The sequence below is a fragment of the Corvus hawaiiensis genome, chromosome 17, assembly GCF_020740725.1.
Source record: "Corvus hawaiiensis isolate bCorHaw1 chromosome 17, bCorHaw1.pri.cur, whole genome shotgun sequence".
Classification (NCBI taxonomy): Eukaryota; Metazoa; Chordata; class Aves; order Passeriformes; family Corvidae; genus Corvus; species Corvus hawaiiensis.
Window position 1 is genome coordinate 7,335,178 of NC_063229.1, and position 27,567 is coordinate 7,362,744.

The following is a 27,567-nucleotide window of genomic DNA, read 5'->3' on the forward strand; positions in this document are numbered from 1 at the left end:
CTGGTGCAGACACAAAGTGCCAGATGGAGTGGGCGCCCTTGCAGCGCCAGGCACAGCTCCTTCCCTGAGAAATGGCTGAATGAGAACTATTTTCAGAAGGGAAAAGAAAATTCACCCTGATCACCATATGTCAGTGACAGGCAGAGAAAACCCCACGTGGGAGCCAGCCCTCCTCCTACCCCGTGGGCTGCACCCCGCTGGGGCTCAGCACCCACCATCAGCCGTGCTTGCAGCTGCCTGGAGCAGACAAAGATGGGCATGTTTATCTTGCAGCTTCCAGGGCTGCTCAGCCATCTCTAATTGCCATAAAAATAAATGCTTTTTGCTTCATATCACAGAATAGAGGAATTTCCCTCTGTTTTTTTCCTTTTTTTTTTTTTTTTTCTCTTTTCTGAGGCCTCCCTCAAAGTCATCCCTTCCCCCTCCCTCCGCTGCCTCCTTCCCATGTAAACAAGCCCAGGCACACACAGTCTGACACATCACACACATGGAGACATGCTGATGGCCCTGCAGCGGCCAGCACTGCCTGGCACAGGGACAGAACTGGCAGCACACGCGGGAGGCGGGCGTGCGGGCAGGGGGAAGGATGCTCGACACCAAAAAGAGCTCTCAGTCCGCCTCGTGCAAGCCCGGAGAAGGTTGAGAGCCCTCAGGCTCCAACCCCTCGGACTGCAGTCAGCACGCCGATAGAAGGGATGCAGAGGGTGGTGTGAAGTCTCGCCCCGTGCGAGCCGCCTGTCTGACGCAGCTGCTCTATGCTGGCTGCCGGAGCAATGAGCCATCGCTGCGGGGACATGCAGCCCCGGCCGTCACCCTGGGAAGGTCCCTTTCCCATCCTCTCCTTCCCGTCCCTCCGCTCCAGCAGCTGACTTCTGGGGGAGTTGGTGTGCTTGCAGAGCCCCCCAGGCTGCCTGGGGATGGCCCCGGGCGGCGGCGGCAGCTCGCTGACCTGAAACCCAGCGTGTGCCATGCCTGGGACTCGCTGCCTTCGCCCACCTCCCAATGAGCCTTTGAAGAGACACCGAGGAGCTCAGCAAGCCAGGGGAGCGCTTCCCCCCGGGGCTGCCCCGGTGCCCTACACACTCCCTGTTCCAAGGAGCAAGATGGAGATGGATCGCACGGAGGGCGACTGCGAGGACAGGGGTGCATCGAGTGCCCGGCGCAGGGCGGCACCGCTGCCGGGGCCCTGCTCGGCCTGAACGCCCACAGCACGGGACCGCCCGGCACCCCCAGCTCCGGGGGCTCAGCCCCAAGGGCAGCGCTTGCCACCCCGGCAGCTTCGCAAAGGACTGGGGTAGCCCAGGGCCGCGTGCGACGGGTACCCCCAACGCGGCTGCCACAGCCATCCTGCGAGCTCTCCCGGCTTCCCAGGGACTTCCAGCAGGTAAGACTTCAGGAAAGCCAGGGGTACCCACGCCGGGTCCAGATTCCCGGCTCGGTTCCGCGTGACAGCTGTGGTGGTGCCTTCGCAGGGGACACCGCCAGCCTCGCACGGAGCTGCGCCGACCTGCCAGCCGGTGTTGCCAAAATCAGGTCGCTGGTCTTGTCCGCTGGGCTCCCCCCGGGCATCCTTAGCCCTGTCCCCTATACAGAGCTCGGGAGGGTCTGTCGGGAGGCAGAGGCAGCCGGGAACCGGGCACCGGCGGTCTGCCACCGGGGACTAGGAACCGGGAATCGGGGACCGAGCTCTCCCCGATTGCTCCCGCGCCGCGGCGCCGGCGGGCGGGCGGAGGGCGGCACCGGCAAGGGCGGCGGGCGGGACCCCCCGGCCCCGCGGAGCTTCTGCCGCCGCCGCCGGCCCTGCAGGGCTCACGGCTCCGCGCCGGGCGCGCTCGCTGCGGCGGGGGCGGCGCCGAGGCAGGTGAGCGGCGGCGCGGGGCCGGGCTCCGCCACCGGGTGCTTGCGGGCACCGGCAGCGCGGGCACCGCGGCACCGGCACCCGGGGCGGGCGGGGACGAGGGCAGTGGCATCCCGGGCGCGCGGCGGGGACCGGCATCCCGGGGACCCAAGGCGCTGGCATCCCGGGGCGCGGCGAGGACCTTAAGATCGGTAACACAGGGACCGGGGCACCGGCAACCCGGGTACCCGGGGTACCAGCATCCCGGGCACTGCAGGGGTCAGCACCCTGGGGTGCGTCGGGGACCCGGGGCACCGGCATCCCGGGGTGAGAGGATAGCCGGAGCAGCGGCGTGCAGGGATGAGCGGGGAAGCGAGGCATCGACATCCCGGGGTAAGCGGGGAGCCGCCGTGCTAGCACCCACACCCCGGGATGCTGCTGGGTGCCGGGGCGCAGGGACATTCCTTCCCGTCCCTCTGCGGGCGGGTGTAGGGGAGTCCCTTGCCCAGAAGCCTGCCTCTCCCGGGGGCTGCAATCCCCCTCCCCGGGGAACGGAGCACGGAGGTCCCTCTGGAGAGCTGTGCACGCTCAGCGTGAGACCTGGGAGTGGAGGCTGGCACAGCGCTGGGCTGTTGCTAATCACCCTCTCCTGCATCCGAGGCGAGCAGGGAGTCCCCCGTCATCTCCATCTCCAGCCCTGGGCATTTTAGTGGCCTCTCAGCGTACAGCAGCAGCTCATGCTCTGCCTGCAGGGAGCAGCCAGTAGTGGGAATTCCCCTTCCATTCTCCCCACTGCCTGCCTGGCAAACCCCCGGACCGCCCAAGGCAGGGCTTGGTCCTGAGCATCTTCACGCCGATGAGCAGAGAGACGCTCAGCAATGGGGATGGGGCTCTGCAGGGGCAATTTTGGATGACCAGAAAACAGATGTCTCCCCAGTCCTGTCCCAGTGTATGGGGACACCACCCTGCAGGAGCTGGGAGGTCACCCAGCCCCACTGGCCCCCTCAGGTACTCAGCAGGGGACCCCCAGTCCTACCCCAGTCCCATGGATATCCTGTATAGGATCTCCTCAGTGGTTTGCAGCCACCACCCCTGCACACCTGGGACGTGCACAGTCACAAGCCCTGGGTGACAGGACATTTAGGTCTAGGCTACAGGCAAAGGATAAGGGATTCTTCCTCCTCTACGCATTTCTAATGGCTCCTTTGAGACAAGCCACACGACTCCCTGCTGGGAAGCCTCGCTGAGCTGTAAGTACAGGGTTTTTTATTTGGACTGTTAATCTAAATCCATTGTACCTGGTTGGAAAAGACCCTGTGTGCAATGCTCCCTGCACTTGCTGCATCCTCACTTGAATGTCTATTAGCACGTTTCTTTCCATTCCCTTGAGTTCCCTCTGCCAGGTAGAATAAATATACATAACTTCCATTTGAAAGTCTGTGAGAAAAAAAATATGTTGTCAAGGGAAACTCTTCTAGCATTTCTTATAGACATGCTTGATCTGTTTTATATTTTATTTTTACTGTCATAAATGCATATATCAGGGATTTTGTTCTCCACAAGATAGATATTAATTTGAATGCCCAACACCCAGCTCACACTGGGCTTGTGTAATTCTGACGGTTGTCTCAAAATAGCTTACAATATATTTCAACATTTATCAGAAAGAGACTGGCTTTATCGCTTCCCTTTTTCCAATCATTCATGGAAATTTTGGGTCAACTAAAGGAAAATTTTGCAAATTCACTTTATCACAGACAGACACATTTGTATTCTCTGAATGTCATGCTTTTAAATAAAATCACCCAAGCTTCCCAAAGTAAGCTTCTGTTTCCTAGCTGATATGCCTGCAAATGTGAATGGGGTGCACACTTTGATGGTCCAACAGGGGAGATCATGCTGGGTTGCAGTTCAAAGCCCAGTTTTGTTCTAAAGCTGAGCTTAGCTGTTTGTGAAACAAATAGGCAAGAGAGTTATAAAACTATTAATTCCTGCTTTAGACTTCTAGATGAAAACTGTATTTAGGCAGAAATAATTTGGTCTATTCAGAAGTGAACGCCAGAAAGGAACATCTCTGGCAGTTTGTGACCCTTCTCCTTGCTCTGCAGGAGGGATAGAGGGATTTCCCTGGGGTACAAAGCTTGCAGGGTCCTGACATCCACCTTTTTATTTTGAGCTGGGAGGGAGGTAGGAGCCGTCTCCCTTCTGGCTCCCACGATTTGGCACATTTCACCCAGAGCCACGGCCGTGCACTGGGGGTGGTCCGGCTGAACTGGAGCAAGGCTTCAGGCTTGTCCTGCCATCCTGGGCTGTCCCGTGCCCCAGCCCAGCCCCCAAACCACCTTGCCTTTGATTTTGGTGGAATTTGGTCTGACCTTTCAGAGTGGCTGCTCTACAGGGAGGGTGCAGACAGAGTCTGAGGCTGATTTTGGGATAAGCTGGATCCCACAGCTGTACCTCCAGGCCCCCCCATCTCTGTGTGTGCTTATAGCCGGAATGCATGAGCATCCTTCTGGAAGGAACCTGGATTAGTCATCCCTACCCCACAGATGGGCTGTGTGATGTCTTCTCTGGAAAAGCTCATCTGTCACTGAAATTCCAATTTATCCCTGAAAAGAAGTGTTTACACCCCTTCTTCTCCCTTGCTTTTGGCTTAAGCATTAAAAAAATTGATCCTCCTCTTTCTTCCCTCCCCTCTGAAAGGCAAGACAATGAGTCCATTAAGCTCTGAGGTTTATCACGAGCCGGTTGCCTCCTCCAGACGTGGTGTAATGGAAGCGCTGGTTGTGGTGCAAAGCTGTGCCTTTAAGGAGCCCTGGCTGGGAGATGCAGTGGAGTTCTCAGATGCCTTTGCCAGGCTGTTTCACACAAACCTGGCATTTCCTGCACCCACAGCCCTGATCAGTTTAAAAACACCTCCAGGGCTTTACCATGGCTCCATTACCTGTTCCTCTGCAGCTCTGCTCTGACCTCCAGATTTAGATATGAGCATGTCCCCCAGGTCCCTGCCAGTCTGACAAACCTTTTACACCGAGTTTCTCAGACACTGGAAAGCAGGTAGAGCCCTGGTGTTTGCCCCACAACCCCTGTGAGATGGCTGGTGAGCAACAAAGGGTTGCAATGGGGTCTGTGGGAGTCCCCTGGGTGGAGGGACCCACCTTGTGTCACTGACCCAGCCTTGGCCCCCTGTGGTTGCTGTGGGACCAGGCTGTCCTGTATGGGGTGTGCTGGCACTTCAGCATCACTGCAGGGGCTGCAGCCTTTTTTCCCTTGGCTCCTGCTGCCTTTCTGTGCCCTCTGTGCCAGTACCCCTAAAATCTTGGAAAATTCTGTGGGTGACACAAGACAGGAAAAAATGTAATTCCTCAACCAAGAAAGCAGAGCAGTGTCCCTCAAGCCTTACCACTCCATGCCAGGAGCAGGGGGATCCCATCACTACAGGGCTGCTCCATGTGTCCCCTGGTTGTTTTGATGAATAACGTAGGTGGAAAAATCAGATTTCAAGGTGGTGCATAAAGATCACAACCCTTTTTATTTGCCTTTTTGCTCTAAATTTCTGGTCAAGACAGGTAAATGCATCTGAAGGTGTGAAAATGCTTTTCTTTCTTTGATGCTTTAAGTGTTTTTCATTAGAAAATAGAATTTCTGCTGCAAAAAAAAGCCCAGCTCCCTGAAACTTATAAATTCCTAAAACACAGTGGAAATCGAAACTCTGGCTTTTTATTTCCCCATCGACATACAGATTTTATTCAGTCATCAATGATTCTGAATCATGTTTCTGTTATGTTTCAACATTATCAAAATAATCTTAATATTTTACATGGCAGAACACACAAGAGGAAACAAAACAGGCAGATGAATTGTTTTGACACTTCTTCCTCTCAAATTCTCCCTGAAACTGACACCTTCTGTGACAATACTTTGATTTGGCAAAACTGCCTGTGCTGCTGGAAAGATTGAACCGTCTAAGGACTTTTTGACCAGGCCTAATTAGCAGCGTAGGTAGTGGGGCTACAAAGCACTTCGGCAGAATCGCAGCAGTGGTGATTTGACAAGATCTAATTTTTCCTCCAGGAGACTCTTTGGGGAATAAATCCTCTCTTCAGTGACTAATTACTCGTTTGAAGAAGGAGAGCCCCATGGGTGAGGTGCTGGAGGTGCATTAAACTGCCTTCCTTAGGCCATTAACAACTGGCAAAGGGAGAAATTTTAGGAGGTAAAAAAGCAAGGAAAAGTTTCACCTGGAAAAATCATTGGCTTTTCTTTTTTTAGCTTCCATACTGCAGGAGAGCAACTGTCTAGAGCTGTTTCTCTCCCCTTCTTTTGCCTTGGTCCTCATTTTCAAAATGCAAACATCCCTCCTCACTTCCTAGGGTGCTTCTGGCCCCCCCCTCACCCAGGAGCACCCGGACCTGGGGGAGCCCTGCGTCCCCTCCAGCCCCGCTGTCTCATCCACAGGTGGAACCCGCTCCTGCTCTGCTGATCATGGTCAACAAGACCTTAAATTACTGGGGTCCCAGTTTTGAGGAGGACGTTATCAACATCAACGTGGGGGGTCTGAGGAGGCGGCTCAGCTCCAGCGCCCTCTCCAAGTTCCCCGACACCCGCCTGGGACGGCTGCTCTCCTGCGACTCGGAAGAGTCCATCCTGCAGCTCTGCGATGACTACGACGTGAGTGCCAGGGAGTTCTACTTTGACCGAAACCCCGGATTCTTCCTCTACGTCCTCCACTTCTACCAGACAGGGAAGCTGCATGTCATGGAGGAGCTGTGCGTCTTCTCCTTCTGCCAGGAGATCGAGTACTGGGGCATCAACGAATTCTTCCTGGACTCCTGCTGCAGCTACCGCTACCACGAACGCAAGCTGGAGAGCCGGCACCACAACTGGGATGAGGAGAGTGAGGTGAGCAGCGTGGACACATCCCCTGATGAGATCTCTGACATCAACCACGACCTGCTGCGCTACAGCACCCTGCGCTGCGGCAACGTGCGCAAGCGCCTCTGGCTCACCATGGAGAACCCCGGCTACTCCATCCCCAGCAAACTCTTCAGCTTTGTGTCCATTAGCGTGGTGCTGGTGTCCATAGCCACCATGTGCATCCACAGCATGCCCGAGTACCAGGAGGTGGATGAGAATGGCAACGTGCTCGATGAACCCATCCTGCACAAGCTGGAGTATTTCTGCATCTCCTGGTTCACCTTCGAAGTATCCTCCCGCCTCCTGCTCTCGCCCAACCCCAGGAAGTTCTTCACGCACCCACTGAACCTGATTGACATTGTCTCAGTGTTGCCCTTCTACTTCACCCTCCTGGTGGATGTGACCATGGGCAGTGACTCGGAGCTGGGCAACCTGGGCAAGGTCGTGCAGGTGTTTCGGCTCATGAGGATATTCCGGGTGCTGAAGCTGGCTCGGCACTCCACTGGACTGAGGTCACTGGGGGCCACCTTGAAGGTAAACTGGCTCTCTATCTCCTTGTCTACTCCTTTAGTCTCTGGGCAAGAAGGAGACTTCTGGCATGGCTGGGGGATGTGGAAGTCCCTATTTGCAGTGAGCTCCCAGCTCTGGGTCGTGCCTGGCAAGCTTGCTTGGGGTAGTGGGTTGGGCTGTTGGTGTGTCTGCTAAAGAAAACAAGTGTGAGGAGCACTGACCGCAGGAGTGCTCTGTACACACACAGCACAAACACCACCCCATTTTGCCTCGTGCAGCACTGGTGCCTCCAGGGTCTCAGCCATCCCACTGTGGTATGAAAGCCTCATTGCACAGCACTGGAATAGACTCAGCCATGCATGGGTGGATGGGGATGTCCCACCAGAAGTGAGTCAGTGTCTAGCTGGGCTGAGAGTGACCTGCTGAGCAGGTAGCAGGCCAGCCAGCAGCTGCTAGGTATGCCAGCACCAGTGTGCATGGCTCAGGGCTGCTCCTATCCCCAGTCTGGGAAAAGGGGAAACCTCCTACGGGCATGCTGCCAGCTGACCAGAGGCCAGTGTCCAACCCCTGGTGCCTGGCCATTTAGGGAAACAGAAATCATGGTCCAGCTGAGCTGATACAGTGAGGTTGGGTCTGGCACAAAGCAGCAGTAGAAAAACAAAGGGTGACTTGCATGGCCTGGGACAACCAGCCCCAGACAGGGTCTGTGCCCTCAGCAGAGCCTGGGTTACCAGCAGCTGCCCCCCAGTGTGATTGAAAACTTGGCATGCAGGGCTGGGAGAAACTGGTCCCAGGACCATGTGGTCCTCAGGAGGAAGGTCTGGAGGAGGAAATGCTGACTGAGTGGAGGACCAGGGTTCAGGTATGCCTAGAAAGCATCCCTGCAGGTTTGGTGAGAGGGTCCACATCCCCCATAACACGCCCCAACGCTGTGTTTCTCCAGACCCCCATGCACAGCACCCCCGGCCTCTTCAGACAGACCAAGGGCAACTTGAAATCTGCCATGCAATCCTCACTATCCCCGTGCTGCAGCCAGATCTCTGTCACTGCAGCTCAGTGGTGAAACAGGACCAGCCTCCACACCCAGTGTGGTTTGGCTCACCCCCACCATCTCTCCCCTCCACCCTTGTGCTAAGGGCCATGTTCCTGAATCTGGGGAGAAGGAAACTCACCTCCTGTGCTTACACAGAAAATCCAGACTGGTGCAGAGGCCAATTAAACTCGGCCTTTAATTGTCCCTGGTTCTTGGTGATTGCGTCAATGGGAATCCTAAAAGCTGATCCTTGAGCCTGCTAAGACTCAGAGTGATACATGCTCCCCATGCCCCACCACACATGGGGCTCATGCTGGGCATGGGGGACGATCAACAGGGCAAACACCTCATCTCTGCCCCTGGGCCCCATGTTCAAACCAGAAGGCTGTGTTTTCAAGCACTGCTTGTGCAAATATCCCTGTGCTTTCCCCTCCTCAAACATCTGGTGTATCAAACGAATGGCCAAGGAAGCAATCTTTGTGACAGAGCCTGAAATTCAACCAAAGGAACACCCTCCTCTCAATCAGTGCCTGGCATGGGAGGGAGCTGCAGCTCCTCATGCTGCTCCCTCTGAAGGGCCATCACAGGGATGTGTAGCTGGGGACACCCTGTTTTTGCTGCTGCAGCAGTGACAGGGCTGGCATGGGGTGTACTGGCATCAGCAGGACTCGGCTGCTGGAGTTGGACCCATTCCCGTGGCTGAGTCATGGAGAAAAGGAACCATTGAGTGTGAATGGGGTTGAGGATGGGCAGCAGAAAAGGCCTTCTGCCAGCTTCTGCTGTGAAGCAGGATCAGCCCCGCCCAGAACTAATCCTGCAGAGCCCACAGAGCATCAAAATACTCCTGGCATCCTCAAAACCTGATGAAACAGAGTCCAGGGAGGGTTGTCCGAAATGAAGATGCCTGAAGTCCTACCTGCATCATACTTACTTCTGAACACTTACCTTGAAAGAGCACTGACAAGTGCCAGAGCCAGGTAACACTGCTGGTGAAATTTAAGTAAAATTGCAGACGTAGAAAGGGCTCCCTATGTCCTGTCAGTGCTCCATCCGAGCATGAGCAACACCTTTCAGCAGAGCAGGCACTGATGGACTCGTGCACATTACTAAGCAGCAAACGAGATCTGGGGAGCCGGCAGTGTCCCGGCTCCGGCTTCTGATGAGCAGCTGATTCACCCAGTGACGTGCTGGGAAGTGCCCCTTCCTGGGGACTCTGTAGACAGCTCTAAATGGGGATGAGCAAAGACACAAATCTGATGCAGCAGCTTGGCGTTGTGATTTAGTGGGCACATAAATTACAATGACTTGTTAATCATAATTTACTTCCTATTGCAAGAGCAGAAAGCAGGAGCAGAGCAGCGAAGGCTGTTAACAGCCAGGAAGCGGGAGCGATGGCTCTGGCAAGCTGAGTGATGGTTCCGCTGCCACGAAAGTGCTAGCAGAGGGAATTCTGCCACTTGTGCATCATAAACCCTGAACAGTCCTCAGATTGCTTGGGGCCTGATCCACAGCGTGTTTAATTTGAGGAGAGGCTTCCTACACATCTCTGCTCTTCCTCCCTGCCATGCTCGACATCCATTACCGCTATCACGGCTCTGCGGGTGCGGGTTTGGAGCCCCTCTCCCACTGGCAGTCGATAGATGTTGGTCCCTGGGTAATTGCAGCACATACAGGGATCTTCAGGAGTTGCTGTCTGTCCCCCTCAGGGGCCTAAATATGTAAAGAGGCTGGAACTGCACTTCACACATCACCCTGCTGTCGCTACCATGGGCCACCTTTGCTCGGTTTCCACACTGGTATTTCTGGCAAGACTCAAACTGGGCTCTTCCATTCTGACTGTCTTCTGCTGCACTGGAGGAAAGATGTGCATTTGGCAGGAATCTGGAGAGACTGCTACTTGGAGGGCTTTTTGCTGGAGTCTTTTATTACCTAGCACTGCCTCTCCCAAGGCTGGCTACTTGCTAAGCCTGCAACCCCCCCAAACCCTGGATAAAACTGCATCCCACCCAAACCCTGGCTAAGCCTGAATCCCAGCCAAACCCCAGCTGCAGCTGCCTTCCCCCTCCATCAATGAGCAAACCAGAAGTTTTGCAGATAAATGGCTGCAAATAGGTGGCAGCCAGTGCCCGAGGATCAGCTGGGACATTCCTGGAGCCTTCCCTGTGCTGCAAACCTTGACCCTGCCTGTAAACTGAAACAGCAGGAGCTATTGAGCTGCCTGACATTCCCTTTGCCTTCCCCCTCCAACACATCCCAGGATCAGAACAGATACTCTTTAAAAATGTGTGAGGTTATTCGGTGCTGCTGGTCCCCAGCTGGGATGTACAGACCAGCTGTTAACTTCCAGCCAGGAGCAGGTTTTTCTTGGCCAAGTGATACATCCTTGAAACTCGGTGGCTCTGAGCTGTTTGTCCTCCTTGAAGAGCTCCCGTGGCACTGCTATAGGGCATCTGCAGCCACAGGTGAGGGAGGAGAAAGAAGAGGAGGAGGAGGAGGAAGGGGAGGAAGAGGAGGTTGTTTGGTATTACTGGCATTAGCTAAGCAGCTTTTGCCAGCTGTCCAAGCAAAGTCTTCTCGCTCCCTGCCATGAATCCACCTCCTTTAAGTCTCATCCTGACCACAGAAGCCTTTTCCCACATCTGCTGCTGTTTGCTTTGCTCAAATGTTGTTTCCTTTAGCCATTATGTGGTCTCCAATAAAGCATTCTCTGCTTGTTAGGAGACTGGGAAAAAATCCCCACGATCAAAGCTCTGCTTTCCTTTCCCCAAAAGATGAAGAGCAAACTGGCAGGTCACTGGGCAGAAACATCCAAAAAATTCACTTGTGGCAGTCAAAAAGTGGTTGGACAAGCCCTGCTGGGAGGATGGTGGTGGCAGTCCGTCCCCTGGCAGTCCCTTCCCGGCATGACTTGCTGCCTTGTCCTCCAGCTGCCCACAGCCTTTTCCCCCTGGGCTTCTGGCACAGGTTTTATACTTTGTTCAAATATTAGGAATACACAAAGAAAAGATTGCAGCACAAAGGTTTTAGGTTGAAACCAGAGAAACAATGGCTTCTTCAAGGAGCATTGCACACAACATCAGAGTTGGGTGTCCCATGGCTCTGTTCCCACCAAGGCTCCCAGACCCCTTGGGCTCAATCTCATCAAGCTGGGGCTTGCAGCACCCTGTTGGATGGGTCTAAGACCAGCCCATGCTGACACTGGATGGATCCCTGGACTGCCCTGATGACCAGGGGTGTTTGGTTTCATGTCAGCTCTGATGTTTACTTGGAGTCTCTGACAGAGGAGCAGCAAAGCCTGAAGGGAATGTAATTATCTCAGAAACAGGAGTAACAAACACGTGTAACAAAGCGTTTCACAGATGCTGAGGGTCAGTGGTGTTGGGGTACAGGAGGTACCCAGGGACTCTGGGGTCCCCAGGGAGCCTGGGCTGAGACCTGGGTAAGAGCTGAGCTGCGCCTGCAGCAGAGGCCACGTCCTCCCAGCGAGCAGTGCCAGCAACTCAGGAAGGTACAAATTGCCTCTTTTAGTGGCTGCCTATTAGGTGGTTTCTGGGGACCTGCCAAGGTAAAAGGAAAATGTGCTAAATATTGTTAGCTGAGATCAGGCCAGAGTGAATGCTGGAGGCAGGGGAGCAGCCTCTGCTGGGGATCCCTGGCTGGGGAGCACAGATTTCCCTCCCAGCACTTGCAGGCTGGTGGAGTGCAGAGAGGCAGCTGTGGGTGCCAGGAACGATTCCTGGCTGCACCACCTCACTCCAGATCTGAGTCACCCTTGCACTCCCCACCCCATCCCAGTCCATCTCTAGAGCAGGACAGAGGTGGATAGAGCAGAGATCCCTGATGGAGGTGTGCAGGTAGTCTGTGCAGGTAGTCTGTGCAGGTGTCTGTGCAGGGCTGTGGGATCTCTGTGTCCTGGCTGTGCTGGGTGTGGTGGCCCCCACTGACCAACGCTCTGCTTTGCCTTCCAGCACAGCTACCGGGAGGTGGGGATCCTGCTGCTCTACCTGGCCGTGGGGGTCTCTGTCTTCTCTGGAGTGGCCTACACTGCTGAGAAGGAGGAAGACGTTGGCTTCGACACCATCCCAGCGTGCTGGTGGTGGGGCACGGTCAGCATGACCACCGTGGGCTACGGTGACGTGGTGCCCGTCACCGTGGCGGGGAAGCTGGCGGCCTCGGGCTGCATCCTGGGGGGCATCCTGGTCGTGGCACTGCCCATCACCATCATCTTCAACAAGTTCTCCCACTTCTACCGCAAGCAGAAGGCGCTGGAGGCGGCCGTGAGGAACAGCGGGAAGAAGGACCCCGCGGAGGTGGGGAGCATCTCCAGCCATGACCGAGACTCGGAGGCTCTGAGCGAGACCTCCCTGGACAGGGGCAGCCCCGACCGCCGTGGTCTGACCCCCGGCGCCCACCCCAGCCCCTGACCCCCGGCTCTGTGGCCCTGGGGCACGTAGGACCTGCCTGCTCATGGGGAGCATGGCACCGGGACACGGCGGAGGAGCCACGGCCGGCATCACCCCTGCCCTGCAAAGGATAGGAGGGGTTGGAGGAGATGCTCAGTGGGCGCTGGCTGCTTCCAGACCCTGCGTCTGCCTGGATGTGTCTCAGCCTTCACCCTGCTCACCCGTGGCTGCAGAGGGAGGTTGTGGTGCTGGGTATACCCCTGCCAGAAAGGGAGGCAGAAAATAAAAGTGACCCCTGATCAGGCACTGCCCCAACTGTACGGAGGGGGATTTTCCTCTGCCCTGAGGTTTTGTGTTGTCCAGGGTGTGGTTAAATAGCTCAAGGGTGAGGCAGCCCTCAACCAGGCCGGCAGCCTTTACAGATCCTGTGCCGGGTCGACAACTCCAGCCCCAGCCTTGTCCTACCCCCAGCTGGAAAAAGCCTCGAAAGGCTCAACTGCGCTTCCCCCAGCCATAAGGAAAGGGGCCTGGGAATGAGTCTGTACGGGAGGAGAGGTAGTGACCAGCTCAGGGTGAGCCCGATGGTCCCCAGCCCCTGCAGTGGGATTGACTGAACCTCACCTTCTTTCCATTGCAGCCAGGATTTATCTGCTCTCCGGCACTGCCACTGCTGGGACCCCCAGGGATCTGGGGCTGTGCTGGGAGGGTGGCACAGCTGGGAGCCCTGCCCGTGCATGGGGGAGGGACACCAGCCGGGGATGACCAGGCAGAAGGAACACTGTTCTCTGAGGCAGCAGCAGTCGGAGCGAATCGAGCTGGGGGAACTGAGAAGCCAATCCCAGTGGGGCTGGTCTTCCTCGCCACAGCCCCCAGCCTGGCTTAATTCTGCCCCTTTTCCTCCCTGTCTTAGGGCCAGGCAAGGCAGGAGGGCTGTAAGGAGGGGTTCACAGTGCCCCAGGCATCCCCACAGGGAGCTGAGCTATGCAGGTGCCGCTGCACTCACCTTCCTTCTGCAGGGAGAGAGCTGGGACAGAGGGGACCTTGCACTGCTCCTTGTCACTGCAGCCCCTGAGCACCTCACAGCCGGGCAGGGAGGTCAGCCTGGAGCACCAAACCCCTTTCTGCCTGGCCCCCCAGCCCACCTGAGCACTTTTGAGGCTGCTCCCAGCACAGCATTAATTCTCTAGAGAGCTTTTCCTTGCCCTCCCACCCCCTGTTCTCTGTTTGGAAATTGTGCAGCTCCATTGCACACAGAGGAGTGCACCCAGCAATGGCTGTTCTGAGCAGGAGAAATGTGCATCCTGCAATCCCAAATCACCTCAAACACATGTTGATGGCTGCAGGACGACCCCAGGTACCTGGATCGTGGGGTTTGCTGCTGGTTGTCCTAGCTGGGTTTCAGCACAGCCGCCGGTGCCAGCTCTGCCTCTATAGTGATCTGCTGGTCACGGGCAAGGAAAGCCAAACCAACACCGGTGCAGGTCCAGCCTTTCCAAACCCAGTGGGACTCAGGAAGGGTCCCCAAGGAACAGTGGTGTGGGATGGGAGGGTGCTCATGCTTCTGGCATCATCAAGTCTTCCAGTACCGACGGTTCATGGTCTGCTCTGCGCTTATTCCTGCTGGGAGCTGGGACTGGAGAGCAGCACCCTCTGCTCCGACCAGCTCCTGCTGCACTCTTACTTGAATACAGGAAGGAGTTTCCCCTTCTCAACATAAATATTCCAGTAGCAAAATGTATTCAAATGTGAACAGTAAATGACATCTGTTAATGAAAAAGCATTATGCAAATAATTAGGAGCATGTAAATTAATTTTCTATCTAGCATGGGATGCATACTGTATATTTTATTAAAAACCTTGGTGATCTGCTGTGGATGCTGGTTTCTGTTTCATGGCAGTTGGATGTGCTCGTGCAGCCCATGGGCTGAGCCAGGGCCGGGTCGAGGTGAGCAGGAGCAGCTGAGCTGCTCCCACAGCTCTGCAGGTTCCCGTCAGCCAGCTCCAGCACCACCTTGGAGCACAGCAGAGCTCTCACCTCACCCCTGCTCTGGATGGTGTGCTGACAGCCGGTCCTCGTGCCTGGACCCCTGCTGTCATCCTGGCTGGAGCAGTTTGGATAACATACCTTTCTGAGGCTCAAAGAACAAGGCATTCACAGGGTATGAGGGAAGAGGTTGGAGCTGGTGGGCTCTGGGAAAAGCCACACAGGGAGCCAGGCGTCGCAGCTGGGAGTGAGGGAATCCTGATGTGGCCTCTCTGATACTCTGACATGAGAGGGGTGTCTCTAGGCTGTTGCTCTGCAGGGGCTGGCTGGGGAGGGCAGGACCATTGCTGGGTGTGGTAGGAGTCAGGGATAAAACAGAGTTTAATCTTTATTCCTTTGAGAGCTTTTCCACTAAAATATTAAAAATCCACATGCTGCTGATCATTCCAAGGCAAAAGCTCCCCTACCCTGGGGGCTAAAAGCAAGGCAGGATCTCCTGTGAGCCCCTCTGCCACATCGCAAAGGCACATCGGAGGGGGCTGGTGCACGAGAGCGCCAAGCTCGGGTTTGGGGAAGCCACGAATGATCTTTTCTTTTTTTAGCCTCCCGCTCCCTGTGAAGACATTAGGATTTGTATGGCTCTGAGTAACTGCACTAGGAAAATCCTCCCACTGCTGTGCAGGCAGATCTCGCAGAGCTCGAGCTGTGCAGAGCAGGGAAGAGCCGGGTGCAGGAAGGTGCCCAGCAGCAGAGTGGGTGAGCACAGCCCACGCTCCCCAGTGAGACACGGCTGTGCAGCACCGGGCTGCCAGGACAGGCCTGGCTTACTATTTCTAAGGCAAGTAGGAAACTCATGTTCTTTTGCTAATCCCTAATCAGTTTTCCTGAGTGGCTGCATTTTCATTTGATACAGTGGGTAAATCAATTACACACTTTATCAGGTTATTCCTACAAAGCTGCTTTCCACATTCAGAAAATGATTGACTAAAGCATGACTCTCTTGCCTCCAGGGAACGGTGATTAAGGAGTGACCTTATTAAGCAATTTAACGCAGCTGAGAATTAGACAACTCTGCTCAAAGACAGAGTTGGTAAAGTAAACTTCATTACCTTTGTTTAAAACTTCTTTTCCTTTGCCAACTTTCAGATCCATGACTACCCTGAGCACGGTCTGTGCACTCAGCTGGTAATTAGAAAACCAGGAGATTTGAAAGGGTTTCATCTCTAGGAAGGAAAGACGACTCACTGGCAGTGTTTTTGGGATCTCTCCTGCTCACAGATTCCTACAGCCCTGCTGACCTCAGCAAAAACCAGATCTCACTGCTTGAGCACACTGCTTGACATGTTCAGTGTTACTTCATTTACTGAATTATGTAAGGAGATCAGTGAAGACAAACAGTGCAGCAGTTCCATTTTTTCTTTTTTTTAATACAAAATAATGCTAGACCACTTTTGCCTTGTAGTGAGACAGCCCCAGCGTTTGCATATACCTATGGGTTCACTTTATCTGAATGCAGGCTGTTAACTTAGTTGTAGGGAACACACAAAATCGAGACTTCCATTCTAACCATCTGAGGAATCCAAATGAGCAGCCTTGAAGGCATGGAATTAAATTAACCAAATATGCCTAGATAGGTCCCACAGTTTCACAGAATAAAAACCACAGGTCAGGGGTGCAGGGAGGCACAGCACCAGCAATTCATGTTCACATCCAGACCTCGAGTCTGGTGAGAACAGCGGAGTGGGAAAAACTGCCCCAGGTTTCTTTCAAGATCTTGCTCTCTGTGGTGAAGGAGTGACTATCCAGAGCTTGTGAGCCCCTTGGGCTGAGGAAAATCCACCCTACAGCTCAGTTGTCTGCTGACTGTGCACAGACAGGTCCGCAAGAAGCTGCTGTGACCACTCAGCATGGGACTCAGGGCTCCCTCCATGTCCAGCACTGTATTGATTTGGACAGCAACAACCTAGAGGGGAGCAGGACAGTCCTTCATAGATGGAATTGAATTGTTTTAAAGTTTTTAAACAAATTGGCTTTCTTCCTGGGCTCTTAAATTAAAGGGCAATTAACTTTCAGTCTGGAAAAAGCTGATGGGTATTTCCTGGTTTGACTCTTCAAAATTTTGCCAGAGTGATTAGTGAAATGAAAAATTGTCAGCTCTTGAGGCAGGGCTGTCAGCCAACGCTCAAAGCATTTATCCAAGCTCAGACTCTTCTGGCCTGTGGAGAGCAGGAAATGGTACAAAATGAGGGTATAGGAAATGAATAACTGGGCAAAAAGGACACTGGCACAGCAGCCCTTGTACCTTAGTGCTAATAATTATTAAAAACTGCTGGTGCTATGGGCTTAGTGGACAGCTGATTTTTTCCCTTATGGGGGAGAAAACCCAAGGCTAAACATCAGTCTCAGCTCAGGGGTACCTGTTGTTGGGTTTGTTAGTCACATGCAGGAGTCTGTGCAGCAGGTGCAGAGCTGCCAGCACAGAGGGAGCGCACACAAACTCTCCCTGGTACGGCTGCACAACCCTCCCTCCCTTTGTGCTGGGGCTCCACAATATCCTGAGAATGTTGCTGAGAATATGTGAGAGCTCCAGGCTCTCCCAGTTACTAGAAAAGCCGGCAGCCTCCCTCCCTTTGATTTCCATGCTCCTTCCCAACATTTAAAAGCTCAGATCTATTTTGTTTCTTCCGGAATTGCTAACCAAAGCTGACTCCTGAATGAATTCTGTCTCTGCTCCAGTTAGTCATCCCTCCAGGACAGATTTAGTAACTGCTCAGGGAAACCACATCGAAGCCAACAGTTCACCATTGGAAGGCAGCACCCACTCACTGTCAGCTTCATCTTTTTCTGAGCTAGAAAGCTCAAAGTGCAGCAAGTGAGCCAGAATTAGGAATGAGCCTCTAGCCTCACCTGTTGTGTAGGAAGGTGGATAAATTGATACGTACCTAGCCCCAAACCTGCCTGCAGGCTCAGGGAAGTTTCTGCAGAGACAGCAAAGACCTACACAGCAGAGCTCAGCATCCCCATCTGCCAAAGCACCCCGTGGGGCAAACATCCCTCCTGCAGGACTGGAGCTCCAGGCAGGACTGCCCGTGCTCCTCACTGTTGGAGCTGCCTGAGCATCACCTCCTGAACCCCCCCAGAGCTGCCAGCACATGGAGCTGCCCCTCTCAAGCAATTTCACCCCGAGCTGCAGAATTAGTAACGTTTTAAAATGTGTCTGACATGTTCACTGCCTGTGTTCCTGAGAGCTTGTACTCCCCTCCAGAACGTTGCATAACATTGGCTGATTAGAGGTGCACCATGTTAAAACTCGTCCTGATAAACACCACCACCCCAAAATATTTTAATGCATACATATGAGTCACGACACTGATGCTTTCAGGTAGGGACAGTTTATTTGCCCCTTTGAACAAATAAGGCAAGATATTTGAGAAAGATCAAACAAAATCTCCTGTATCAAACTGAGAGGAATGCAATAAAAGTTACTGTTTCATACATATACAAACTAAAGACCAACACTATTATATACAAACAGCCAGATCTTACAAAACAGCATTTCAAGTCAGATTTATGCCAGTGTTGCTAATTTCTTTGTTACAAAAAAAGTTAAAGCTACAAACTTCACATTTGTAAGTCTCACATGACTGACACCATCAGTATCTCTGGGTTTTAGAAGCAAAGAGAATGGTTTGTCCAGAACCCTTTCCACAATGCAGATGAACCCAAGGAGCACATGAATGCAGCTTCAAAATTAAGCAAGATTTTTGCTTAAAACTTTGTCAAAACAGCCTTCCCTTATGGTACCAGCCTTGGTCTTAGCTTGGAGGACTTTGAGAAATGAATAGGTACTGTGCTCCCAGACATTCTACAAAGGGACCAAAAAGGGACATATTTTCTCTAACAAATTGAAAATCAGTGAAGGAGAAAATAATTCCTCTGCATTACAGCTCCAAGTGCAAGAAACATCATTAAGTCTCACCCACTGCAAGCATTTAAGAAAGGTTCAAAGACAGTTAAGCCATTGGACCAGTTTTAGTTATTTTGGTTCGTTTGCTATATTTTAAGACAATCACGTCAGCAAAGCAGAGTATTTCAAGAGTGCTTACATTCAGTTACAGCAGTCACAGGTTGCATATTCTGCAAATAGACACCACCCTGTGGTGTTTCACCTAAAAGCTGGGGTTTCTAATGCCCTCTGATCTCTGCAAAGTTACCTACCCAGTGCAGAGGAAAAACTCCTTCCAGCAGAACAGGCTTGACCCCCGCCCCACGCAGGCAGTGCACAATTTATCATGTCACAGATCTCTGTGTCTGTCACACCAGAGGTGCTGGGCCAGGTCCGTCCAAGTGACTTATACAAGATCCAAAACTGACCAGAGAACTCCCTCCTAAACTGGGGGAATTTCCTTGATGCAAAGGATGCTCATAATAATTGCTCATCATAAAGACATGGTTAGGGCAAAGCCTATTGCACAGATTCCAGATGAGCACGGTATGAGCCCTGATGTTTCCCAACACCTGAAGCTATCAGATTGCTGGCTATCCCAGGATGTGCTCTTCCTGCAGCACCCTACATACACTGCTTACTGTCTCCCTTTCCCTTAGGGACAGCTGTGATCCCAGTGCATTATCAAACTGAGGCAAACTGATGCAAGGACCCCTGCAGAGGGTAAGAATGGCTTGGTTCCTTTCACAGCTGTGGAGCAGAACTGTGAGCAGCAGCCAAGAGCCTGCTCCAGCGGGGAAACAAGACTCTACAGAAACATGAAACGAATATGTCACCTCTGTAGCAGCATTGATTCAGGAGACACTGCTGTTTAATCATCTAGGTGATGTACCAAGGCCTAGTTCAGAAGCACGACGTGGAAACTGCTACCTCTATCAGAGCAAAGTAAAAATATATTGGTAGAAACACTTGCTCTGTCCAAACATTCCATCATATGCTAGGAACACCTAAAACTACACAGCTCTGCTGTTACTGCCCACGGGGCAGAGGTGTTGCTCAGTCTCTGCCCTGCAAACAGCCTTTGTTTTACTCTCCACTCTGATGTGAGCCGATTGCACCGTCCTCACAGCGATTGTACGTGCTTGGGGCATTGCGGCTGATTGGGCTGTGCTGGGCAGGGATGGCAGGGAAATTAAAAAAAAACAACACAAGAGCATCCAGAGGAACTGGAAGAGACTGAACCTCTTCCAGCAGGACGTTGGTAATTGCCTTCTCATCCAGATCAACTCCGCCTTTGCTCCACCACCATAAATGCACATCTTTGTTAATTCAACAGTCTTTACTTTTAGTTCAGCTCTCCTGATGTGCTAAACCTTGCGGAAATGTGAAGGATTGTGAAATCAAGTTTTTATTCAAGCATCTAAAGATGTAAATTTGAAATGAAGCCTATAAAATATTTCACAAGCTGTGGAGATTTTTAAGTCCTCTTAGACACAGCCGAAGTACCTAATTCCTGAGAGAGGTTCACACAACTTCCACCCATTCAAACGCTGTTTCCTTTTCCCAGAACTCCATTCTCAGCAGGGTCTCCCTGAAGGACATTTCCAAACAGACAGACAAAGGGGTATCAGATCACTGACTGGCTTTTGGTTTTAAGTGGGTGCAGATTTTAAATTACAGAATGCCATTTCTTATGGAGGCACAACATGCTTTATCTAGTCGGATAAATTCATAAAGTACACAAAACGAGGACAAAACTGAGGTCTTGAAGAAATCACACTTGCTTAAAGCACACAGTGTAAGGCATGGGGCTTATTACAGGCTTTTTAAAAACTGAGATTGAAGTTTCTTTCAAAAGGCTGGAACAGTTTGAACATGTTCTCACCTGCTCTCTTCAGTGACCTAAAACTTATCAGTACCTTAACAGCAGAAACAGTTAACAGCTTGAGATTGAATGCAGTCTGCGCATTCACAAAGAAAAACAAAAACAGAAAACCACAAACGAATCAGCTGCTACAGACAACAATCTGTATTAACTTAAACCAAAATGCACTCCTGAAAGTTCAGTTGAAAAGAGAGTGAGCCAACTTTCAATAGCCTATTTCTATCTGGTTCCTCTGGTTTAAAAACAATCCTCCTAAAAACAGTAACAGAACTCTTTTGGAATAACGTTTTAAATATATGTCTAACATTAAAACATACAATCAGGATTTTCCATGTAATGGCATTCCTGAGTTCACAAAGGTGCTATGGAAAAATAAACGAGCAGAAGTATTGCCCTCTATTTTGCTAGCATATTTCAATAGAAATCAATCTGTTCAGTAGTCATAAAAGCAAGGGGCTGATTGTTTGAGGATGGAAGAACATTCTACCCGTGGCTCAGAAGTTCTGCTGCCGCCGCTTCTTGGCTTCGATGGCATCGAGGATCGGCTGCCGCTTGGATTGGTACTTCTGGCGAATCTCCTCAATCTCCTGCTCCATCATGGGATCTAGGGCAGAGAGCCTCTTCTGAAGCTCATCCACGCTCCAAGTCTTCAGCTAGCAGGGAGACAAAAGAGGAACAGACACCGGCATCAGTGCAGCCACTGCCCAGACACCTGCAGGGATCCTGCTGCTCCTCTGACGGCCGGAGCGCATCTTCCAGCAGGGAAAGACACGTAGAGCTCTGCCCCAGGCTGCTGCTCTCAGTGAGAGTGGAGTGAGCCTCAGGATACTGCTTCTGCTCATTTCACAGGTACGTTACATGCTCTGGTTACTGGCAGTGTGAGCATACAACCAACCAGTGAAATGTTTCCCCCACAGAGTTGCTTTTTTAATGCTTCGTTTTGCAGGCTTAGGACAGAAATGCTGCATTGAGATGGAAGGAAAGCAAAGCTCTCTTCTCCTCCCCTTTCCTTGCAACTAAACCTCCTCATGCTAAATGACAAAAGGAGACAGAGGGAACAGGAAGAAAATCATATCACTGACAAAAGCTGCAGGTGAAAAAAAAAGGCAATTATGTACAATGAGGCTGAATCTCAATCATGGTGAGGAATTCAGACTCTGCTACACCAGAAATCCCAGAGCACAAATGCACACCAGGTCACTTTGGGTCAGCCTTGTACTGATAAAATATGCAAGTACAATTTGTATTTTCCTGTACACGTGAAGATGTCAGGCTCATCTGGACAAGCTCCCTCTCCCTGAATTCTCTCTCTGCCTGCCCTTTGTTTAACTGGCTCTCTTGTCCGTGCCAATTTTCTCAGAACTGGCACTGAAAAGTTTTGCTCTGTGATTACAGATGCCAAGTGTGGCCTGGGACAGTCTATAGGTGTCCAGAGCTACACCCTTTATGTAATGTTATAATATTATAACCTGTGGAACAGACGGGATTTTAGTATAACATTAAAAATATGGACACTGGAAATGCTTCAAATGTTTACTTAAGCACCAGTCCTTTTCCCATCCAAGACCAAGTGACCACAGGAGAGACTGTTTTACAGGCACTGCAGCAGGACAGAAATGACTGTGCAGCACCTGCTATCAGTGAGCACCTGCTGTGGATGCTAAGAATATACAAAATAATTTGGGTTTTTTTCTTGTGCAGAAGGAACTGTCAGATTTTTTTGCTTTCAACAAATATCATAATTAAGTGACTTATCTTTATTTTCATGCAAGTGGGGCTGTTTTAGTTTAGCTGTTAATTAGTCAGCTGTCATGGTTATTCTTCAAGCCATTTCTGAACCAAAACACGCAGTGAAATGTTTGCTGCTTACTATAAGGCAACAAATGAATGTTTAATGGTAGTTTGCATCACTCCTTAAAACTAAGATATGGAAACCTGATGCCTTTTCCTGAGGTGGAAGAGATACCAGTCCCTAAATCACAAAGTCACCTGCTACCTGATTTCTCACAATGTCTTTTGAAGTTCTTTAGCATATTCTGCTAAACAAGATCTTCCCTAGTTGCTGTTTCAGGATCACAAATCCATTTTAATAATCCAGGCACATGTAAAACAACCTTTCTGCCCAGGGTATAGAGTCTTTCAGCCTTTCCAATCAGGCAACTGTTCATTAGAAAGACAAAGCACTTCCTCCACAAAGATATGTATTATTTATACACATTAATGCAACTTTAACAGACAGCAGTTTAAGTTGATGCATGGCACCAGTTGCCTTTTCACACTAATTTATTAAGGAGAAGTCTTAATTCCACTTCCTCACAGTCTAGGGAATTGAAAAGTCAAATAAAAATGAAAACCAGAAGAAAATATTAATACAAGGACTGAATACATACACTAAGCAGCTACAGCTCTCCCAGTGCTGGACTGCTTAAAGAGAGTATTGGAACAAATCTAAAACACCTTGCTCAAGGCTTAAGACAAGCATTAGATGTCAGAAATTGCCCTAGGGCTGCAATCTTCCATGGATGCCCTTTGAGCCTTCTCTGCCATCCTGCTCAAGTGCTGGGTGCTGCTTAGAGCCAGAAACAAAGTGCCTGAGCTGGCAGAGCAGATGTAGAGAGATGGTCTCTCCAGAACACGTGGCAGTAAGAGAACACTGCCCTACTGCTGTCCTTGAACAGGATGGAGCATCACGGGACATCCTTCGTGGACACCGACACACAAAGTCTCCCTGCAAAGCGTAAGAACTGCTTGCCAAGGGACACAACAGCTTTGGCAATTCCCGGGACTGTGTTTGTCAGGACAGATGGTTGAACAGTATGGAAGATGCTGGAGCACAGCTAAGTCTGGAGTGGGCAGAGCCCACAGATTTATATTAATATGAATCAATTGGGAAGTGGGTTACCTGCGTGACGCAGGGCAAAGTGGCTGCTAAGGGAGCCTGATCACGGGTTAAACACGACGGGGATGGTGGGAGAAGGAAGGGAGGCAAGTCCATGTGGTGCAGGAATCTGGGAGCACAGGAACATCCTGTGTGCAGTGCTGTGTCAGTGAGGATGAGCTATTCGCAGAGTTTTCCTCTGCTATAACGGCACCCTGGCTGTGAGTGCCACGCTACTCCTGGAAGAGGCAGAGAAGCCAAAGGGCAGCACTGGTGAAAGGTCCAGGAGGTGACTGCTCAGCCCAGACGAGCTGATGGGAGACTGACAGGTCCTCAATGGCTAATGAGAGCCACGAGAGCCATGAAGAGCTGGGACACCCAGCCCTCTGTTCCTGCTATGCCTCAGGCTGCGACAGCAAAAGCCCAGGGACCTGGCCTGGGCAATTACTCAGCCTGTCCTTCCACTCTCACACACATCTTTAGAAGGAAAAAAAAAACCCTGTTCCAAATGTGATGGCCTTCATTTCACTTTGCTGCCTGGCATTTCACTGTAAGCCAATGGCACAGACAGACTTTCTCCCAGAAATGAAGTTTTAGACTCCAGTATATCTGTTTCTGCAGCGGTGCACTCCTGGGACACTGACATTATTCTCTTAGAGAAATGCCAGGAGCAAAATAAGACAAGAAAGACAAGGACAGCATCTCATGACAGACGGTTACTCGGGGTAAAGTCTCAGTGCTGAGCAGCTGCAATTAGAGCTGGTTTTAGCCATGGGCTCAGTCCCATTCCTCTCCTCACTTCTCAGCAATTCCTCTGCTCTGTCTCTGTAAAAGGTATCTATTTTTGTCCATGCTGATCAAATACCTAAGACAAACTTTTAAAGGACGGAATCTCATTTCAAATGTAAAGCCAGATAAAAAATACTTGTTCTAAGGTTGGCCAAACAAATCCATCAAAATGGTGAGGAGGCAGCACAGTGAAACACTTCCAGCAAGCTTGTATGTTGAGAAAGCTAATTTTTAACCATTTGATTAACAGTTTTATTTTCACTTCAGGTTTTGAAAACGATCTTAACTCTGTAAAAATGCCCAAGTGAAGACAAACGTCAGAGGTGGAAGCGTTCATCTGAAAACCTCTCACCCACAGCCGTGCTGTTTGTTTTCTTCAGACACCACTGACAGCAACATCTTGTTTTAATATGCTGATGATTTCCACTGTATAATTCACAAGGATATACATAATTATATCCTTTGGAAGGACATAACCTACAGCATTTCTATGCCTACACAGTAGTGATGGACAAATCAGGAACAGATAATTTGAAATACAATTTCTTCCTCAAGGAGAAGATTTGTAAGCTATTCATGACATTCCTTTGTCAGCATTTCTGACAGATTTGCAGACAACTACCCCACTGAATAATGTTCAACTCAGCAAACTGCTTCTGAGTTGCAGTTCCTTCAAATCAGCATTTTAAAAACGGGGAAAAAAACCCCACTTGCATTTCTTACAGTCAGGTAAAGTGTCACAGCAACATGATATTCTGCTGAATGTAAATGAACCTAGGCAGCAAAAGGAGAATAAATATAAGCTCTCTGCAGACATATGAGATGCAGCCACAGGTTTGATATTCAAGGGCACCATGGTCTGAACGTTACACCTCTGCTGTTCTGCCCTAAGCAGGACACAGCCCAAAACCCTGCCACAGTATTTTTAAACAGACCATGCCAGATTTCTGTTTCTCATAAACCAAAAAAATCTGTTGTAAAACACAAAGCCTAGAGAATTAACTCAGCCTCTGCCCTGCCCTCACCAAAACCCCAAATGGTGAAAACTTTTTGAAATAGAAGCTGATGCAAATGATTTACCATAAGCCTCTTAGTACCCACGGCCCTCACACTGAGCAGCACCCATGCTGGTTTGCCTACAGAAAGGTCTGTAGCTTGACCAGTTTGGGACTTGGCACATTTTCTGGTCCCTCAACAGTCCTTGAGCAGCACAAGGTCACCACTGCCTGGACCAGCCTGCACTACTGACCTAAATATGGTCATCCAGTAACCCCTGAGTCACTTCAGCCATCATTCTTGCTCCTCTACCAAAAACACTGCCAGCAAAATGCCCTTGCTGCAGGAATTATGAGCATCAAACAGAAATGAGCTGTTTCCCAGCAGCTTTCACACATTTCTCCCCCAACAAAGTCTTGGCCAAGCTCTAGCTCACTGACTGCACAGGAATCAAAAAATATTATCTTGGGGCCAGTGGAAAACATGTTCCTCCTGAAACTTTGTTTTTACTCACTGACACTGCATTTGATCCCTGCATTTAGCACAAAGCCTTTTCTTTGCATGTCTGCAACGTTTCAAGCTATCTAGGCTTTGCTTTTAAACACTGTCTTTGAAGTCTTGAGGCTTGTGCCAAACAGGAACCCTCCATCCCCTGGGTGGGGATGCAGTTTTTCTACCATCACTTTTCAAACATGCAGATGGACCCTGACTTCTGGAACAAAACTGGAATATGTATGAGACTGCTGAGATGAAGTTACTTTCCTCGTGGTGAAAGCATTCGAACAGTTTCTCAGAAGGAGGATATTTTCAAGTCTTGATACTACAGCCAATCCTACAAACAAAATTAGGAAGTTGTTCTCTTCTTCCTTAGCCCTCTAGTCATTCCCCTCAACCATAATTTCTGGGAGTTTGAACACTTGTCTTCCACATGCTCAGGGTATTTTCCCAATATCCTCCCACTGTTACCAACAGCCTGTGGCTTTCTTAGAAAGAAAACACCCAGCTGCAGCAATCGCTCTGCCTGCCTTTCACCCAGATATTCCAGGTGGCATTTACTGCTCAACATAACTTGATGTCAAACTTTTAAGTTTTATATAGCCTTTAGAAAAACTGGCTTTAGCAATTATCACTTCATAAGGGGCAGTGGGAGTTTGAAGACTAAAATACAGAAGTAATAAAATTGCAGCTTCCCACGCTACACAGGGAAATAAATTCTTAGTAGAAAAGATATGAGCTAGATGGGAACTAAGGAAAAAAACAAATTAATTGTCTATTTAGCACAGCTTTTATTGTTACAGCTTCCTTTTAAGCCTAGTTTTATGCTGCAATCTAACAGTTCTTGACTGAATACCCAGTGGTCAAATCCCCCCAAGAAATTAATCAATCGCATCAGCAGGGAGCACAACCCATCATTTATTTGTGTGTATTTAGACAGGCAAACTCTAAACGTGGCTTGAGAGGGGGTTATACTCAAATCAAGTTACCCAAGCTATGCTAAACATTAAATGCCAAACAGGAATTTGCTGTTAGAGATAATGAAAAGTATCACCACGGTAATAGAGTAGCAACAGTCTACTTTGGAAAAACAAAACCAGAACAACCAACTGGGACCTCAATTGTGTGGAAGCCCCTCAAGGGAGGCTGCTGATGATCACACTCGACAGCAGAAGTAGCTACATATCAGAGACAAGTATAAAACAATTCCTACAAGCAGTCAATTAAGTGTTCAGGTGTCCTTTGGGAAGGGAGGCTCTTCACTGAAGAGAATAATTAAACTCCTGCTTCACCTGACCTAGGCTATCACCAAGGCTATCATGATGCTTCCCTGCTGATAAAACCAAGGGCACACTCACACTTCCTTCTCCAGAACCCTGCAGATCAATTTGATGTGTATCCACCTCAACTCCTGAACTTTTCTTCTGTCACCTCCTCAAACGGAGTTTTATTTTTGGGAGGAGCTCTCCCATCGGATGCCACTTGTTGTGGCTGTTTGTAGCAACCACCCTGGGGCAGAGCTCAGCCTGCAGCACGCTGAGTGCAGTGTGCTACGGAGAGCACGAGCCAGGGAGGGGTGTCAGAACTCAAGGATTCATGAATGTGAGCTCTGATGAGTGTAAAAGCTGAGATTACCCTGGAATTAGCTTTCTGTAACTTGAAAGACTGGTTAAACAAGGTATCAATTAAATGCTCATATGAAATATACTCTGAGGACAAAGATTACTCAAAGGTACTGTGCACTTTTTTTAAAACCTGAAAAAAACCCGTCCTCAATTTCTCTGGCCAAAATCAAATGTAGAAGGTAATTTCTCATGCTAAGCAGTGCTCCAGACTTTAGATCTTGAAGATGGTGATATAAATTGGTGTTGGAATAGCATGCCATTTTTTCTCA

General features: G+C 50.6%; 2 protein-coding genes across 5 annotated transcripts in view; one reads left to right on the forward strand and one right to left on the reverse strand.

Annotated features, from left to right (window-relative positions):
• The first annotated feature begins 452 nt into the window (after positions 1-452).
• KCNS1 (potassium voltage-gated channel modifier subfamily S member 1) lies at positions 453-14,573 on the forward strand. 3 transcript variants are annotated; one of them, XM_048321942.1, is made up of 3 exons: positions 453-1,384; positions 6,296-7,288; positions 12,266-14,573. In XM_048321942.1, the coding sequence occupies exons 2-3, from the start codon at positions 6,323-6,325 to the stop codon at positions 12,719-12,721; spliced, it is 1,422 nt and encodes a 473-aa protein (XP_048177899.1). In that variant the 5' UTR covers positions 453-1,384; positions 6,296-6,322; the 3' UTR covers positions 12,722-14,573. The 3 variants fall into 3 exon arrangements, with proteins under 3 accessions (XP_048177899.1, XP_048177901.1, XP_048177900.1); XM_048321944.1 differs by lacking the exon at positions 453-1,384 and adding an exon at positions 1,805-1,861; XM_048321943.1 differs by lacking the exon at positions 453-1,384 and adding an exon at positions 1,959-3,087.
• A 3,487-nt stretch (positions 14,574-18,060) lies between these two features.
• STK4 (serine/threonine kinase 4) overlaps positions 18,061-27,567 on the reverse strand; it is a 46,422-nt gene continuing 36,915 nt past the window's right edge. For both annotated transcript variants that reach the window (XM_048321827.1, XM_048321826.1), the window contains one exon: positions 18,061-21,168. In XM_048321827.1, coding sequence (XP_048177784.1) covers positions 21,010-21,168 — 159 coding nt within the window. In that variant the 3' untranslated portion in view covers positions 18,061-21,009. The remainder of the gene's footprint in view (positions 21,169-27,567) is intronic.

Coding starts and splice junctions, on each gene's coding strand:
- KCNS1 (XM_048321942.1), top strand. CDS start 6,323: ATGGTCAACAAGACCTTAAATTACTGGGGTCCCAGTTTTGAGGAGGAC. Junction 7,289..12,265: donor CACTGGGGGCCACCTTGAAG/GTAAACTGGCTC, acceptor TTTGCCTTCCAG/CACAGCTACCGGGAGGTGGG.